At 41.9% G+C, this 19,708-nt stretch overlaps 1 protein-coding gene across 2 annotated transcripts in view; it reads left to right on the top strand.

Moving 5' to 3' along the window:
* DAAM2 (dishevelled associated activator of morphogenesis 2) overlaps window positions 1-19,708 on the top strand; it is a 388,390-nt gene that overhangs the window by 264,003 nt on the left and 104,679 nt on the right. For both annotated transcript variants that reach the window (XM_054978243.1, XM_054978250.1), the window contains exons 11-12: window positions 2,036-2,102; window positions 9,693-9,810. In XM_054978243.1, the coding sequence (XP_054834218.1) occupies window positions 2,036-2,102; window positions 9,693-9,810 (185 nt within the window). The remainder of the gene's footprint in view (window positions 1-2,035; window positions 2,103-9,692; window positions 9,811-19,708) is intronic.

Genomic DNA, 19,708 nt, shown 5'->3' on the forward strand with positions numbered 1-19,708 from the left:
AATTTGGGCCCAGCACTGGCTGTTGTGTCAGCCAGGTGACTTTCAAGCAGCTTCCAATGGCCCAGCTCCCCATGGACTGGCTGGGAAGGGGAAGGCAGTTGAGTTCATCAGACCTGAGGGCTTCAGGTTTCAATCTGGTGCATGACATGCTAAAAAAGAGGAAGAGGCATTCAAGAGCTATGTCCCACCCTCCCATTCCATATTTTCACTTTAAATTATGTTGTGATACCCATCCTTTGCTATGTCCAGGGGGGGGGGGGTCACCTGTTAACAGGTCTGGGAATGTATTTTACGCAGGGCCATAATTGGCTTTTAGGCCTTGGGGTTTTCACCTGCTCACAGGAAAGAGGATATACTGTGTTCATCTGATAGCACTGTTAATGAAGCATAACCATTACAACTGGCTGCTGGGGAGCAGGCATTGACTGGGGAATATAATACAGGTTGTGCAGGGTGGGCTTCCCTGCATGACCATAAAGAGAGGGTTCCCTTAAGGGGCTTGGAGGTGTGTAGGGGGTGTTGTACAGCCAGCCTTGTGGCTGACACATTGACCATGCCCGCAGGGGGATCATGATGAATAGGTATATTAGTTTCTGCCACATCTGCCCTAATACTAATTCTCTCCCCTCCGTTATCCCAACAGGCAGGTTGGGAAGGTGCTGCCAACAATTGAATAGGCAGCTGCACTCACTATCTCCACCCATGCTGTGCCAAGATCAGTGGAACCTGCAGGGCTTTTTCCTGGGGAAAGAGGTGGGGGAACTTTCACCTGGGGTGACTCCCAGCAGGAGGTAGTGCCCCATCACTACATGTGCGCATGCTCTTGGGACTGCATAATGACATCACTTCCAGAGAGTGATGTCATCATGCATGGCACGGCTGCCCCACCGGGAGAAAGAGAAAGGAAGGGAAAGAAAGAAAGAACGAAAGAGAAAGGGAGGGAGGGAGGAATGGAGGAAGGGAAAGAAAGAAATGAAAAGACATGGAAAGGAGAAGGGAGGGAGGGAGGAAAGAAGGGAAAGATGTGGAAAGAATGAAAGAGAAAGGAAGGGAGGGAAGAAAGAAAGAAAAAGAAAGAAAGGGAGGGAGGGAGAAAGGAAGGACGGACAGGAAAGAAGGAAAGAAAGAAATGGAAAGAAGGAAAAAGAAAGGGAGGGAGGGAGGGAGGGAAGGAGGAAGAAAGGAAGGAAAGAAGGAAATACATGGAAAGAAGGAAAGAGGAAGGAAGGGAAAGAAAAAGAAAAAGAAGGAGATGGAAATACATGGAAAGAGAAAGGAAGAAAGGGAGAGAGTAAGGAAGGCTTCAGCTGGGAGGGGGGAATCTCCCTCCTCTCAGCTGAAGTTTAAAGCCAGTTTGGGGCTTCCTCTGACCAGATGAAGAGCGAGGGTTTAAGAGCTCCTTTCCCTGCAGCTCACAAGCTGATCAGGACCACTTGAACATGTGACTACTTTGCAGAGCTGCCCAAACGCCATTCTGGCGCATTCTGGCAGAAAAAAAGGCCTGGGAACCTGTAATGAATAAAGTTGAGGTGTGATTCCCTCCAGCATAGTGTTTGTGTCATCTCCCCGCAACCCCCCCCCCCCCATGGCAGCAACAAGAGACAGGTTTATATCTGGGTGGGGAAGAACAAACACATTTGCTGAGCCCCATTTCATGCTCAACCAGCTGAGAATAGCCTCCTGATTCATAATATAGCCAAGCATTGTGAGCTGAATCAATACTATTCCAGACTAGAAAATTCCAAACTTCTGCAGCAACACTATTGCTCTGCTGAGGTAATACCTATTTCACCATCTATGTTAGATTCAACTTCAGTTAGCACTTTCATCCTTTAATCCTGCAGAAAGACTAACTGTGAAAGTCCTATCCTAAGAGGCTGATAACTCAGAATGGTCTCGTGAAAAGGTGTTGCTTCACCTGTCATTATCCCACTGTTCAGTAGAAAAAGGCCACCCAGTTAGCCCACCTCCCTGCAAGCACTCCTCCAGACCAGAGATGGATTTACGGACATCTTTATTTTTCTCTGACTTCTAGGCACTTAGATTTCTTCGAGATGGTCAGAAATGAAGATGACTTGGAACTTGCCAAGAGATTTGATGTGGTAAGTGTCTCATCTAGAAGGGCATCCATTGGATGTTTCTTTGACTGCCTGTAAATCCCTATGAATGTTCCCATTGTAAAGAGGGATGAGATCTATTTTAATTATAGTGTGGTGAATATCAGGGGACTTAATTGGTGACAGTAAGTGAAATTAAACATGGTCAGCGTTAGATTTCTCAACTTGGCCTTTATGGTTTAATGGCTTAAAGTGCCTCAGTATTAGGCTTGCTGAGAACTTTTCAGTGAACATCCTGTGGCAGCCATGGTAACTCATGGGCTGAGTCCTGGGTGGGCTCATCTCACCTTTGATGTTTACTATCCAATTTAAGCAAGGGACAAGAGGAGGACTCTTCCGTGAGACAGTGATTGTGTGGCAGGTTTCATTGCTGATCTTGATACTAGGTGGGATTGAGTGCCCATGTGCATCATGTATTGACTGCCTGGATGGAAATAATGCAGTGAACTGGCTTGAGCTGCTTGTGAGGGACCCAAATTACTGCCTAAACAGTTGGTTTCCTATTTGTGATCCAGGAGTGAGACTTGAACAGAACTGGTAAATACTGGAGCATATCTATTCAGTACTAGCTGATACTTGTTGATCAGTTTGTTAATTGGTGGGCAGTACTGTACTTGGAGAATCCAAGTAGGCTTGAACATCTGAGGCTTCTGACTAGTCGCACCAGGCTGATCCTGTTGTGCACATTGTCACACAGACTTCTGCACTCTACCTGTATCTTGGAATTACTATCTGACCAGATTCTGGGGCCCGGTGTTTATATTTTCCTCAGACTGAGCTATTTATTACCCTAGAGTTTGAAGATGGTCTGTTATAGGCTAAAATAAGTGTTCCTAAAGGGTTAATGGCCAGGGTGTCTAGAATACCATTGCTCCAGTTTTTCTCTCTGTGGTACAGGTTTCTATTATTTAACCCTGACAGCACCAGGGGTGCTGCCAGTTTCAGCACCATCAATTATAGGATCCCAGTGGACAGCTCCCTGCTCTCTGTGGTAAGCAGGTAGATTCTCCAGCTCGGCTCTGAGGCTCCTATGGGAAGCCTGCTCTGGAGGATATTGTAATGGATGGTAAACCAAAGCCACATCCTGTGATAGTTTAACCATTTCTGACACTACTAGACATCTTTGTATGAAATACCCATAGGTGCTTTTTAAATAGGTTGTGACCTTTTTAAAGATTACTTTGTATAAATTTAATGTTAAAGATTAAAAAAAAAAGACAAGGAAATGGGAACTGTGTCCGAGTTGCTTTGAGTATCTTTGGCTTCCCAAACCATTCAGAATCTATGGGAGGCTAAAAGTAATAAGAGATGTTCTAGAATGTAATGAGTTAGAGAACTGAATCGTGTAGGAGAACAACAGAAAGGTGATTCAGCAGCAGAAGGGTAAAGTATCAGTTCACACATGCATATAAGTCTCTAAATTTATTTTGTTACCTGATGACCTAGAGATGAATGTTTATGCTATGTCTTCTCCATTCATGACTGATTCACATGTACCCAAAGTAGTGTGGGAACTGCTTCCCTCTTGTGTGATCCGTCACCATTCTAAGATTGTGTATCTTGAAGGAACTGTACGGTTAGACTAGTCTTCTGGCTCCTCATATAAATATCATGTTGCATAGAAAAAGAAGTGAGTCAATAACCCTGACTCTGTGGTTCCTTCCTTTATACACACATTTCATTTTATTTATTACATTTTTATCTTGTCTCACAACTACAAGAGCCTCCTCACAATGGCTTTTTCTCCAAGGCTGTGCCTTCATACCAACCTGATTAAATGTACCTGCCCCCTCGGTTCTGAGGGGAGAAACTTGGAAATGTGGCCTGACAGAGTCCTCAGTCCCAAGTAGGGTTGCCAGGCCCCCTCAACTTCCCGGCGGGGGATAGGGGCCTGGCACTTACCTTGGGGGAGAGGGTGGTGTGTGCACACAGAGTGCGTGCGGGCACCCCCACAAGTGTGATGACATCACTTTGGGAGTGATGTCATTGTGCGGCCCCTGGGAGAGCACCCAGGCTCTGCAGGGACTCAAAACGGGCCCGATCCATGCCGAAACGGGCCCATTTTGAGATGCTGCAGTACACAGGAGCACTCCTGTGCTCCGCAGTGCCCCAAAATGGGCCTGTTTTGCCACAGATCAGGCCTGTTTTGAGGCGCTGTGGAGCACAGGAGTGCTCCCACGCTTGCAGCGGCCCCGGTCCGGGCCAAAATGGGACCAATCCCGGTGGCCGTTGTGCACAGGAGCATGCAGGGAAGGTGCGCACTCCCCCGCTGTTAGGTAAATGGGGGTGGGGTGTGGGGGTCTGGCATCCCTAGTTCCAAGACTCTTTCCCAAATGCTTTGCCTGCATGCTTGCCTAGATAAAGGCCCTTCCCCTTGCTTGTGTTGGCTATGAGGGGTGATACTAGGAGGTGTATCTTAACTAGAGATGGGCACGAACAGAAAAAAACCCCGAACATGATGTTCATTGTTCGTTGCCATCCATGAACAGGGACTCATGAACACTTACGAGCTTGACCTGTTCACGAACATGTTCATGGTTGGATATTTGTGGGGGCCAGCAGGCTCTCCTCCAGCCATCATCCAAGTTTGGTCAAGATCCCTACTGCACCACTCCCAGAAACCTGACCTGAGCAGGCAGCAGGAAAGGTACCAATAATAAATAATAGCTTGGCCCAGAGCCTGGCAGCAGCCCTGGAACTTGAAGGGGTAGACCCCTATCCCATCACACACAAAGAAAATTCAAGCTCCAATGCACTCTCTCTATCAAAATGCCAACAGCAGCTGTCTCTCCCTCTCCACTGTCTGCAAAGCCAGAGCTGGGAGCCCCCCTCCCCCTGGTCTTTGCTCCCTTGTAACAAATTTGGAGCTCCACACTTGAAAGGAAGACCTGCCTATCAAGCTAAATTGGGCTTAGATTGGGGTTTCCAGGGCAACAGCAGGAGTTCAGACAGAGTTCAGACAATCCTTGCCTAAGTTGCCAAGGGAATTGATTGCAGGTGCCAGACTGTCTGGCTTGACGAACAGCAACGAACGAGGCTTGCAACGACCACCTGTTTGTTTAGAATGGAGCCTCACAAACAGCTTGTTCTCAAACAGCAGATTGGGCTGTTTGTAGCTTTTTTTTGTTTGTATTGCTGTTCGTGCCCATCACTAATCTTAACAGAGGCTTGGGACCTAAGGCTGAGAGGCTTTTCCTCAAGGCCTTTTGAACTGTGCCTGCTTGACTCAAGAAATCCCTCCTCCTCCCAGTCTCTCCTCAGTTCCAAGGTGAAGTTCCTGAAGGCAAGGATTAATGGAGCTAACATGGTGAAATAGGAGCCTGAAACCATCAATGTAATGACTGGGGCTCTTCAGCTGCTTTTGTTTTAACAAGAGATGATAAATCTGCACCTCTAAGCTCAATGCTTTTTGAAGGCAGGTTTTTTCCTGTTGGTTCCATGTATGCCCACATTCCCCTTTTCCTACCACGGGATGGTGTTGACTCTCCCCGGGGTTTTCAGTCTCATTGCTGTAAGATTCAGCAGTCATTTATGAATGTGCAGAGGGTGTCTTTTAGTCAACACAAAGAAAAGAGCGCAAGGCCTAGTTCAGACCTTCCCTAGTAGTTCTCCAGCCAGTTTACCCAGACATGAGTAAAACCTGGACTGGAACTGCTCCAGATTTCAGTATCATGGGACTAACATAAAACAGCCTCCACAGCATTACAATTGCTACTGCTAAGAGAGAGTTCTTGTTGCAATTGTGTTCATCTTGTCTATGGGGTCATTTCTGTATAACACCGTTTCTGATAAGAACCAGTTTTGTATGTGGTTAGAGCATTGGGCTGGGATCTGGGAAATCCAGATTCAAATGCCATTCTGTTTTAGAGGCTTGCCTGTGACCTTGAGCCTGTCTCATTCTTTCAGCCCAGCTTGCTTTGCAGGGTTGTTGATAGATAAAATAGAAAGGTAAAACATGTTATAGCCACTTTGAGTCCACATTGGGGCTGAAAGGTGGGGTTTAGATCACACCCATCTTTTTAAAGGATGTCTTACATTTCTACTCAGAAAGGGAGCCCCGGGGCAAGAAGTCCTTGACACACAAACTTTCATTGAATTTGCTGTCATTGTTGTTGATGGCCGGCGGATTAAATAGCACTTCATGTCTAATACAGTCACTGTAGCTTATGAATTCTGTAAGCTGTTAGCCTATGTGGACAGCAGAACACACCTGCTGCAATTTTCCCTTTAAGCTGCTATTCAACAGGTTATTATGATCCTTTTACCATCCCTTTCGAAAGGAGCACGAAACACCTTTTAACCCCATCCTGGGGCATAAAGGGTATTGGCCAAAGTGTTATAAACTGAGGCCATTGAACATCTCCGATAGCAGATTGTATCTTTGTAAAATAAGATAATAGCTCAATGGCTCCCTAAGGACTAACATTTATTTGCTATGAGCTTTTGTGAGTTCAGCTTACTCCTTCAGATATCTCTGTGTTTCACAGCCTATAACTATAACATATGTGACAAGTCTGTTCCTTTAATTTGGAGCTGGACTGCCCTAGTCTATGTTAGGGCATAAAGGAAAAAAAAGTAGTGGCTGTTACTGTGACTTCAATGACTCTGAATTAATCTGTCCAGATTAAACAACATTCTATGGGGAGGAACAGGCTTGCTGTCAAATCCTTAGGAGTTAGCCATGTTAGTCTGTAGTAGCAAAAATAGAAAAGAGTCCAGTAGCACCTTTAAGAAGAAGAAGAGAACTGTGATCCTCGAAAGCTTATGCTATAGTAAAGTTGGTTAGTCTTAAAGGTGCTACTGGACTCTTTTCTATTTTTGTCAAATCCTTTAAATTCATTTTTCTATACTTATTGATGATTTACTCTACAAGAGAAAGTAAAAATTGCTGCCTTGTCCACCAATCACAGTTTTTCTATAATTCTTTTTCACATCTCTTTTGCTCTATGGGCTCAAAACACCTAAGGTCTTCCCCACCTCTCCTCTCAGGGGAGGTCACCTGTTCTCCCATTAATTGAACTATTCAGTTCAGTATTCCTTCTGAGACTAAAAAAAGGGTGTTATTTTTTAGTATTCCTTATTTGTTAAGGAGGACAGATGGAAAAGCCTATTTTAGATCCAGGGCATCTGTGTATTGTAGTCTTTACAGTTGAGCGTGGCTATCTTATACACACATATCTCTACCCTTCCTGCATGAAGTCTCTCTGCTGTTGGGGGTGCAGACTGCTTGTGGAAGAATTCCAATATCTTGGATGTTTATAAAATGCACAACAAGAAGTGTATCCCACTTGAGGCTGCAATATTGTTTTTTCCTCTAGTCTGTTGATGATTGGTTACCGACCCTTTCCAGGACAACCACTTATTTTTGTCCTACTGGTTGGATAAGTTTTCTTTGCATTTTCAGTCGTAGTCGATCCACATTTTACTAATATTGTTCAGTGTTTTCATTTTTATAATTGCAGTTATGTGTTCTTATATACCTGTATGTGTCACCTTGGCAAAGTGGGGTCTTCAGTTTAAGTTTCATACTTCAAGAGATATCCAAATTTGTTTTCTTCTTTCTAGATAGAGCATATGTGCACCATTCTCATGGTTTCAGTGCTCTGTTCTTCCCAGGGCACTTTTGTGATGCTGTGACTCTGAGCTTTAGTGCCATCTCAGGGGGTGCTCTTATGGTGTGGGGGCCCTACTCTGAGAGTGTGCCTCCAGGTGGCTCCTGGTCTTCTCAAAAATGACTTTGTCATACTGCTGCTATTTTCACCATGAGTACTAGACATGCCTTACCTTTTCTGTATTTTGTTTTACTGCAAATGCTCCACGTCATTGCAATGCATTGCAATTATGTTTCCTTGATTAACTAGTGCCAACTCCTAGATGCTCTGATTGGAGGCATGGACTATTTGGCTTTGCGACACACTGTGATGGTCCATGGCCTGCACTTTTGTTTGCTCCTTTGCTGCCAGTAACCTCCATCATTAGGGAATGCCCTTGCTAATCAAATGGCAAGGTTATCTGTTTTTATGTTTTATCTCCTGGTTGGTTTTTTTTTTTTTTTGCTGCACAGATTGCTCTGCTAGCAGCGCAAGGTTCATTAGTGGTGCATACTGTCTGTCCTTTCTTTGGCCCCATCATGTCTGCTTCACTGTTTTCATTATTCCAGTATGGATCTGCTATGTTTTCACTCCTGCTGATGACTTTGGCAGTTTTGGTCAGCTCCTTTCCCTGCACTATTGCAGTAGTCTCAGGTTTTTTTCCTGAGTGGCAACTGCTGCTCCTTGACTACCATATCTTGTACCTCTAAGTGGGTAAGGATCTCTACTGAGGCTATAGCAGGACTTGGACCCTTCTTCTTGTGCTATTAACTATGTTTGGGACTCAAAGACTCTAAACTTTCCTCTTCCTCATTGAATCTCCGAAGGTGTAACCCCTTGTTAACTTTTTTTCACTTCCCTAGTTTTTCATTTTCAGTGTACAGCACTTTCACCCGTGGAATGAGGATACTGTGGTTTCTAACCTATGTCCAGTTTCTGGCCAGGATTCCCTGCCAGGGGTTGGCTTTGAGCCCTCATATCTCACAACACTATTGGTTGCATTAGTCATTCAAGCTCCAGTATCCTCATACAGCCCTACCTTTGTGGGTTGGTAAGGCTATCACACTCTCCCTTGAGTGCATGACTGTTCAATGCCCTTTACCTAGCACAGCTTTCCCCACTAGAGCACTGTTTTTTCCATGCTACATTCCTGCTTGTACTTTGGCAAGGACGCTTTTAGAGAGCTCCCAGTTTCTTTAGAAGCACCGCTAGGTCAGTGTCAATGATACCCCAAGAATCTGTTGGGAAGGTGGTCCTCTCTAGTCTCTTACTTTGAGATCTTCACACCCACCTCTTTCAGTAAGTGAGCTTGCTACTTTCCCAATGTGGGACTGCACAGAGGCCACAAAGATGAAAACAGGCTTGCACTTACCTGTAACAGTTGTTTATCGAGTGGTCTTCTGTGCAGGCACACATCCCTCCCTCCTGCCCTACTGTGAACTCTCTGGAACCTTAGGTTTTGGGCGGGTCTTCAGTGATGGTGTGAAGAGAACTGAGGGAATAGCACACCTCCTCTCGGTCGTGTGATGTTTTTAGCGGGAAAGCGCCAAGGGAGGAAAGGTGCTCCTAGTCTTCTAGAAAGCTCTGGAAATCTCTGTGGCTGGCCTGCACATGCACAGCCCCTAATATTTGCCTGCTCAGAAAACCACTCAATGAATTACAGCTACAGGTAAGTGCAGCCTTGTTTTCCTTGTCACTGTCTTTTTTACAGTGGCAGGAATAAGTGTAATTTTTTTCTGTAACATACAGCTGTTTCTATTATGCAATTATTGTATTCTTTTTTCTTGCATGTAAAAGGTTAGGTTTTCCTAAATGTAAATTCAATTTCTAATTGAAAAAGCTAATTTTAAATGCTTCTAAAATGCTGTTTTTGGTTACTTGCCTTTTATTAACACCAAAAAAATAAATGTTATATTAGCTATCAAGGTTTTCACAGAGGGACATTGTTTTATTTTTTTTCTTCCCACTTTCTGTTTTATTGCAGGTACATATTGACACAAAAAGCGCCTCACAAATGTTTGAGATGATTAAGAAAAAGTTGAAGCACACAGATGCTTATCCATATTTGCTATCCGTCCTTCAGCACTGCTTGCAAATGCCTTGTGAGTATATCATTTCTTCCCAGGCCTAAGGCTGCCGTTCAATTCACTCAGTTTCTCCAGCCCTTGTGTTCTCTTATGTTACTTGAGAATAATATCCAGGTCTGTTTATATAGTATGTTTTTACACAAGTGTCTAGAAAAATACAGAATTTTATTAAGTTGGAGAATACCTGGCATGTGGATGGCAAAATCTCAAAATCCAGAGAAGTTGCTGGAGGCTGAACTGGATGAGAGTTTAGAACTTTCCATTTTTAGCAGCTGCTGGGTAAGAAGGCATTTATGTTTTGCTGCCTGAAACTGTAGCACATTCATGGTGCGAATTCACATTGGGAAAAGGGTGCAGGGCCCAGTGCCACCGCACTATTGAGACAGATGAGAGATCTGTGTTAGGAACTTTCCAGTGATTGATGTTTTTTTTTTAAATGAGCAATTATGGGCATGTGGGGCTCCTGATATCTGTAACCAAACCCCTATTTCTATTAGTGTTTAATCTGACTGGACACTTGGGCTTGGGGTTTGACATTTTCTTTTCATGTTTGAGCAACATACAGGCAATATATTATGAAATGAATATAATATAAATCAGCAAGGATTTATTACATATAAACATACACAGCTGTTTGATAATGCTGTAATTGTGGGTGCTGGGTACATTACCAAAGACACAATCTGAAATGTCCCTTGATAGATCTCACAGTCTTATACGTCATGGCTTGAGAATGAAAATTGGTGGATCTGACCATCACTTAACATGGTCAGCTGCGCTGAAATGCTTAACAAAAATAAACAATGCTTAAAAATTATAATAACATCATAATAACATTCGATTTAAGGCTTCCGGTTTGGGATCCATGAAGGTCTAATGCAGCTCTAATCGTGGAGCTGACCGGGCTGCCATTTAAGCGGCCGGCGGGGCAAAATCAAGCCCGCGGCTGACTGTTCTCAGGCAGAGAACAGGCATAGAACGCTCAAGCACCTCAGGGCGCGTCGATCTTGGGCGAGGGGGGGTCCTACGCAACGGATCCTCTCCCGACCCTTGAGGTCCCACCCTAAGACAGGTCGGCTATAATCTCTGCGGCAGTCCTGGTGCCAATGCGGTTGGCATAAGACCTACATGCCCAAGCTTCAACAGGGGAAGGAAGAGTGGATGGGAATCTAAGATTGAAACAGCGATTACAACCCAAGAAAAGTGAATGAGAAGGTAAAGATCACTATCTCTTGAAACGGGACAGATCACTTAAAGTAAAGAAGAATTAAAGTAGACTTTTAAACTGCAACAGACTAAGTATAAGGAGGGGAGGACCCGGCAAGAATTATATTAGAAAAAGGACTAAGTTAAACGAAGTTATTAAAGAAATTGGACTATTGTTTTGAATACCTGTGGCTATAAGGAGATATCAGGCTGTGAGAAAGTTTCACCATCGCGAGAACTGCTGTGGGAAGTCGGGAAACAGGAAGTACGTAATAACAATAGAGTTGCTGGAGAGAGGCGGCCCTTGCCGGAGGGCAGGAAGTAGGGAATCGCCATTTTTGAAAGGGGAAGAGCCGTGGCTTCAGCGAAAGAGGAAGTAAGCCATATTGGATTACAAAAATCATAGAGGAACCATAGAGAAAAGACGCCCGACATTTTGGACTCTTTAAAAGTTTTTTTTGGAAAGACCGGGACATTTAAACTAAAAGGACATTAAATTAAACGCCACGGAGCTAAGGAAGAGAGTGGACTCGTGGGAGCGAGCCAAAGCAAGCCCCACGATGTCGAAAAAAGAGTGGCAATCGGCGATAGAGAATTTGGATAAAAAACTTTTAGAAGTGATTAAAGAGCTCAAGGACATGAAACCGGAGTTGGTGAAAGAGGTTAAAGAGGTTAAAGAGACAGTGAAAAATGAGCTGGCAGAAGTGAAGAAAGGTATGGAAACAATGCAAAATGACCTGCAGGGAACACAGCAAAGAGTCAAGGTAGTGGAAAGCGCGGTGGAGAACTTAGCAGATACGCAACGAACAGAGATGAGGGTGATGAGGGGGAGAATGGCGGTTGCGGAAAGTAAACATATGGAGAAGCAGCTGAGGTTTCACGGCTTGCCGGAAGTGGAAGGAAAGACAGCTCAAGAACAGATCACTGAGGTGTTAGCTGAATACCTGGGGAAGGAGGAGGAGGAAGTTGTGGCTATCCTAGATGTGGTATATCGTGTAAATTCAAGAATCGCGACCCAGAGGAAACTACCAAGAGATGTGATTGTGCAATTCACGACCAGAAATATAAAAGAGAAGATTGTGACTAAACAGTTTCAAGATCCATTGGAGATTGATGGCAAGACGATTATTATCATGAAGGAATTACCCAGATCGGTGTTGCTAGATCGAAAAAAATATAAAGCTCTAATTCAGATTCTGAAGGACATGAAAATAAGGTACAGATGGGAACTACCAGAAGGAGTGTCCTTTGAATTTGGAGGAGCGGAAAAGCGCATTAGATCTGAATCAGAGATGGAGCAGTTTATAAGGGACAATGAAAAGGACTTACCAGCAACAAGATTATGAATATGGAGTGCAAAGTTTTATCTTGGAATGTAAATGGACTTAATTCACCGAATAAGAGAAAAGGTATTTTCCACTGGCTATTAAAACAAAAATGTGATATTGTATGTTTGCAAGAGACTCATATTAGAAAACAGGATGCAAAGTATTTAAAATTGATTAAATTGGGCAGTGATTTTGTAGCGGCCTCTAATAAGAAAAAAAGGGGAGTGGTATTGTATATAAAAGAGGAGCTACAGCCAAAGTTAGTGATGAAAGATGCGGAAGCCAGATTTTTAGCAGTGGAATGTATATGGAATTTAAAGAGAGTATTGGTGATTGCAATCTATGCACCTAACGGAGCAAAAGAAAGCTTCTTTGAGGACTTGAGGAAGCAATTAGATGAACTTTCTTATGACCAGATAATTCTTGCAGGAGACTTCAATGGAGTGATAAACTTGGAACTAGATAAAAAGTCAGCAACTGCACAAAAGAAAAGAGGACTATTACCAAAGACGTTTTTTGTATTGACGCAACAGGAAACTTTAGAAGATGTATGGAGAAGACAAAATCCCAAATGCAGACAATATATGTTTTTCTCCGCGAGACACTCTACGCTATCAAGAATCGATATGATCTGGGCCTCAAAAGACTTAGCGCTTTGGACTAAGGATGTGGAAATAATGCCTATGGTAGGCTCAGATCATAATCCAATTATGTGGAAGTTGGGGAAAAGGAGTAAAAGGAGAGGATGGAGAATAAATGAGGATTTGCTGCAAGAGGGAGAAAATATGGAGATGTTGAGAAGAGAAACAAAGTTTTTCATACAATATAACATGAATAGAGAAGTACCAACCAACAAGGTATGGGACACCTACAAGGCAGTAGTTAGGGGCATATTAATGGACTTAAATGGAAGAGCCAGGAAAAAAAAAGAGGAGAAGAGACAGGAGATCACGGAGAAAATAAAAGCCAAAGAAATACAGTTAAAGAAAAGACCAGGGAAAAAGAAAATCTACCAGGATATTAAAATTCTTCAAGAACAGCTGACAGCAATGAATAATAAAGAATTGGAATGGAATCTTAAAAGAATGAATCAAAAGGCGTTTGAAGGCGCAAATAAACCTGGAAAATATTTGGCATGGCAATTGAAGAAGAGAAAGGAGAAGAAAATAATAAATAAAATCTGTGAGGACAATAAAGTGTACCTGGAACAGACAGCTATTAGCAGAGCCTTTTATAAATTTTATGCCAAATTGTATAATAAAAAAGAGGTGAATAAAGACTCAATAGCGACATACTTGGAGAAAATGAAGCTCCCAGTAATTTCGGAAGCTTGGAGAGACAAATTGAACAATGAAGTAACGGAGGAAGAAATAAGAAAGGCAATACAGTCAACAAACTTGGGAAAGGTGCCAGGACCGGATGGACTTACAGCCAAATTTTATAAGGTAATGGTCAATGAACTGGTGCCATTCCTAAAAGAAGTCATCAATGGTGTCTTGAGGGATCAAAGGATTCCTGACACTTGGAGTGAAGCTAATATATCATTGATCCCCAAAGAAGGACAAGATTTGACTAATGTTAAAAATTACAGACCTCGAGTGAAAATGAAAGTGTTACAAGATGCAAAAGAAAGAGGCGGAATGCAACTGCCCAACCTAAGACTTTATTATGACGCAATTTGTTTAGTGTGGTTGAAAGACTGGATGATGCTGAAAAACCGGAAATTACTGGCCTTAGAAGGATATAAAAAAATATTCGGATGGCATGCATATTTATGGTATGATAAAGTAAAAGCGGACTCTATGTTCTTACATCATTATATTCGGAGAAGCCTATTCACAACTTGGAAGAAGTACAGAAATTACCTACAAGATGGAATCCCCTCATGGGTGGTTCCATATGAAGTAATAGATCCGAGAACTGTCGATAATGAACAACAGTGTTTAACATACAAGGAGATAACCCGAATGGAATTTTCTAAACCCAAAATAAAGACGCAGGACGAGTTGTCTCCAAGTTACGATTGGTTTCAGTACAGACAGATCAGAGATCTTTATAATTCGGACTGTGTGAAGGGAGGGATAAGAATGGAGAATTCGGAATTAGAACAGGCACTTTTACAAGAGGATAAAAAGGAAATCTCTAAGGTATATAAAGTGCTGCTGAAATGGTATACTGAAGATGAAACAGTTAAAGTGCAAATGGTGAATTGGCTATAAACTTTAATAAAGAAATAACAATGGAGGCGTGGGAATACTTGTGGAAAAATACGTTGAAGATCACGACATGCACCAATATTAAAGAGAATGTCTATAAAATGATTTATCGTTGGTATTTGACACCAAAGAAAATTGCGCTAGGGAATTTGAATATGTCTAACAAATGCTGGAAATGTAAAAAGCATGAGGTATCTTTGTATCACACGTGGTGGACTTGTGAGGTAGCTAGGCAGTACTGGGGGGAAATAATAAGAGTAATAAGTGAGATTTTACAATTTCAAATTAATAAGAACCCAGAACTCCTGCTACTGAACTTGGGAATGGAGGATATTCCAGCACAATATAGGACATTGCTATTTTACATGACAGCAGCGGCTAGACTTTTGTACGCGCAAAAGTGGAAAGTGCAAGAAGTGCCAACTATTGAGGACTGGATATATAAATTGCTGTACATGGCGGAAATGGACAAAATGACAAGGAAACTGAGAGACCTTGATCCAGGACAGTTCAACACGGATTGGGAGAAGCTGAAACAATATTTAGTGAAGAAATGGGAGGTGGGAAGAGAACTGTGGCAGTTTGAAAATTACTGAAATACAATAAAAGTAGAGGGAGGTGACTTTACCGGGGGGTGGAGAGGTAAATGAGAATTTCTAAGCAACTATTTTATTAGACTATTATATATAGCATTAAGTATTATAGGTGTTATTACAAGAATTATAATGATAGAAATTAACTAATTATAAGGATAGAAACTAATTAATTTCATTTCTGGCAATAATCGTATAATGGAGATAATTTTATAATTGCAATGAAGGAATTTAAGTAAGGTGGGAAAATATATATTAATGTATAGATTATGTATTAAATTGATTGAATTGGTTTGGAGGTATATATGGGTCAAATTGGTTGACTATTTTTGGTGGATAGTTGCATAATGAAAGAATAATACAATTATATAATTAAAACAGTATGAAGATGAGATATGTAGAAAAAGAAATATATAGAGTATAAGTTAAATTGGTTGACTTATATTGAATGTACTGTTTATAGAAGTATCTAAAAATATGCTAAATGAGGGATAAATTGTTTGCCCCATATTGAAGATGAGATTATAAGATAGAGTATAGAGTACCAAAATTAGCTAAATGATTATTATCAAAAGAAAATATGCCAAGAATGTATTATTTAGTTGTGTATTATTTAGTTGTTAAAGTAAGTAGGAAGACAGAAGGAGCACTGTGTTATATAGATAAGCTTAGAAGAAAGTGAAAGATTATGTTTGACAGATAGAATAAATTTAAAATGAGTAAGGGAAAAGGGACAAGGGGTTGGAAAACTGTTGGAAGTCAACAAAAGGGGGGAAAGGGAGGGGGTTAGAATTGGAAAAATTAAAGGAAACTGATTGTAATGTACAATTTAATGATATCTAATCCAATAAAATTATTAAAAAAAATAATAACATTCGATTTACAAAGTATGTTGTTATTATCCCCACAACAAACAATACATGTGGCCTTTCGGGGAGGGGGTGCTACTCTGAATGATTCAGCCTTATACTGTCAGGTCTTGCCAGGTATTTTCTCCAAGCACTTCACTGCATCACTCAGGTGTATGAGTTAAAGTTACTTTATTAAAGAAGAATACCAGTATCAAGATGGTCAGACAGGATCATTGGCTGAAGTGATGCAAGGCAGGAAAGCAAGGTTAATTATAGGACAAAGTTTCCGCCCCCAATGGGAAAGAAAGACCTTTAGGATTTTGGCGCGCTGAGCCAGGGAGCCAGGAGAGAGGGGAGGAGGGAAAGGATGAGCTCTGCTCAGTCTCTTAGGAGGTTGGTGCGGTCTTGGCTGGAACTTTAAGGCCACGTTCTCAGGCCAGCCAGGAAATGGTAACCAAAACACCTGCAAAATAAGCAGCTAGCAAGCAACCAGGTAGCAAAATAGGTTCCCTCTGCATGTTCTTAGAGGTACACTACATACTGCAACAAGAAATTCATATCACATGGCAGATATGCTGGAGGCGTATCTGACATATACAGTACAATTCTTAAGTCCACTGAAGTCAGTGGTCTTAGAAAGATGTAATTTTGCTTAGGATGGCACCAAGCGTTATCATATTCACACAACTACAGGAAAGCTGGGGTATGCTAATGCTGAGTTAACCTCAGAGTCAACATACAGGTAGCCTTTCGTGCAATGTTTTCTGCTTTTGCTTAAGGTCCCCAGACTTGAAATGGCTCCTTCTTGCTTAACTATCATTTAAATAGTGACTAGTTGGATGCTGTCCATCTGGAAACAAAGTTCTTTATTACATTATTAGTTTTTAATGAGAAAAAAAGAACTTGTGGTCTGGGAAATCTCTTGAAACAGGTGCTACTTTTAATTGATTTAGAATAAGTATTTTTGTAAACCAATCGAGTGAACCTCTGTTGTTATCATTAAGGGCATAATTCATATTTTGCTGTCATCTCATGGGAACGTATAAGCTGAAGGTTTTCAAGCCCTAACTGGAAAATCAAATTAGCAGTTTCTCTTCAAGGAACATGATACAAATTGGAGATATTAAAGGTATTTGATTTAATCAGCCAGTAACAGCTATGAATATTTTGCTTCTAGGCAGTCCTAGTGAAGGGAGGAAATATTGCTGTCACTCTGATTTGACTTTGCTGTGTTATGAAGTAGCAAAATCTGACTGTCAAATATTTTCGTTCTTGCCTTTTGTAGAATTCTGTTTTGCTTGGTACTGTGGGAAATGTGTACTACAGTACCATGTGAGCCCTGGTAGTTAAAGTTGGTCTATAGATCTAAGATGTCAAAATGAGGTTCTTGTTATGTCACAAAAGGACATGGATTTTGCTATGGAGCCATCTCTCAGATCACAGTGGAACCAGGCATAAATTTCTTGAAGAGTTTATATGTTATTTTTATTATAATTAATGTACTAGATGACATAGAAATTACAGTAGGTATATTTGCAAATTATTTCCCTCCAACCAAATATAATAAAGTATTTTCAGCACCAATTAAAACAATCCTAAACTTCTTTTTGGCTTGCACAAAGGGGGGATTTTTAGTGCAGATCTCCACTTCACCCTCATTTTCTATCTGGGGTCCATTGATTCCTATTGAGTTGGGTTAAGGCAGAAGCAGGTGTGACGGACTTAGCTTCAAATGCTGAGATTGCTGAACAGTAAAGAGGATGATTGACATGTTTCCCTGCCCCCTTTGGGGATAGCCTGAAATGGCAGTTGGGGATGGAATGTTGAGGAGTTGACAATTGGAGTAAGCTGAAGAGTGAAGGGAGTTCGGGTCTGGCTTCTGACCAGAGAGGGTCAACCAGAGAGTCCTCTGTGTGAGGAAGGAAGGAAGGGAAGAAGTTCTCTTAAAAGTGAAATGTACATTCCTGAAGTACTTTTAGTCCTTGGACAAAAGTGGGAAAGACAGCATTAAATCCTGCATAGACTCAAGAGATCTGGGAATTATAGGGGCCAAGGAAGTTGGGTAGAAAGGAGTCTACCCTTTGGCACCAGGAACAGGGCTATAGCTCATAACTATAATGTCTGCCCAGTATCTTGAAAGGATTCGACTCAGGGGAGTACCCTAAGGTCTGGAGAGGAGGGGAAGTCGTACTGTGTCTGTGTGTTAAAAGTGGAGCATTTGTGAAGCAGTGCCAACCTCTGAAAGAACTCACTTCAACATCTTTAAGTCTAATAACATCAACATCTCTCAAAGAAGCCAGCAACTTAGAATCATACCAAGTGTTTTGTGCCTCACACCAGTGAAGTTTCTGTATAAAAACCTTTCCGTTACTTCAGTTCAAACACCTGCCTACCTGCCTTCTTACATTACTTACTTGTAAATAAACCTTCTGTTACACTTTGAATCTCCCCAAGCCTTGTGTGCCAGTTTCTGTTTATGGGAAGCGCAGACTCCTGATCTTTCCCCTACTTGGACTTGGCTACTAAAGGCTTCCCAGCCCAGTATTCAGCTTCATAGGCTTAGAGAGGAGACATTTCACCTCAGGGTAGAGGAAGGTCAGCCCAAGAGTGAGATGATGGTTTGTGTATCAGGGGATGTGTGTTAAACTGGTTTGAATCATTCCTCATGAATCAGATTCAAAGAGTTGCCATTGATGACCAGTTATCATCAGTGTGGTACCTGTCCACACTGATACCATCCTATTCCCCCATGCTTTTCAATCTCTATGTAAAGGATTTAGGACAAATCATCCATAGTTTTAGGGTTGTCATCAGTATGCTAACAATACCCAGTTCTATATGTATCCAAATTTCCTGGGGATACAATAGAAATCCTGAATTGCTGCCTGGCTGATGTGGCTAATTGGCTAAGAGTGAACAAATTGAAACTAAACCCTGAAAAGTCAGAGGTAATGCTTGTAGAGAAATCAGAGATCTTGAAGAACATAGACCTTCCCACTTTTGATGGGGTTCAGCTGACTCAGTTAAGAGCCTTGGGGTTGTACTGGATACAGCATAACTGCTAGAGAAGCAAGTTACTGCAGCTGCAAAAAGTGCTTTCTTCAAACTCTTATCTAGCACCCTGCCTTGAAACAGTTGATCTGGCCACCAGCATCTATGCCACAGTAATATTGAGACTAGACTACTGTATTGCACTTTACATTGATCTCCCCTCAGAATCCAATTGGAGCCTGCAGTTGGTGCAGAATACTACAGCTCAGCTGTATCAGGAGCTAGACAGCATACATCTTACTCCCATTCTTTAGTCACTCCATTGGCTGCCCATCAGTTACTGGGATCAATTTCAGGTATTGGCCATCACATACAAAACCCTTCATGGCCTTGGTCCTTCATATCTGCAAGACCACCTTTCCACCTATGTTCCAGCACAACAGCTTTAATCATCTGAGCAGGGTCTTCTAGAGCTTGCAAATGGGCAAAATCAACAATTGTCCATATACATGCTTTCTCTGTGATCAACCTCTGCTCATGGAATAGCCTGCCTGATGAACTTAAGAAGGCTCCCACTCTCCTGGCCTTCTACAATCTATAAAAAACTAAATATTCAAAAGGGCTTTTCTTCACAGGTAGCAGGATTGTACTGTACAGAATGGTTTCAAAAACTACTTGGGTAAAAGTTTAGAGGTTATGGCCTATACTACTTTGTATAGTACTGCTTG

This window comes from Eublepharis macularius, chromosome 1, assembly GCF_028583425.1.
Source record: "Eublepharis macularius isolate TG4126 chromosome 1, MPM_Emac_v1.0, whole genome shotgun sequence".
Lineage (NCBI taxonomy): Eukaryota > Metazoa > Chordata > Lepidosauria > Squamata > Eublepharidae > Eublepharis > Eublepharis macularius.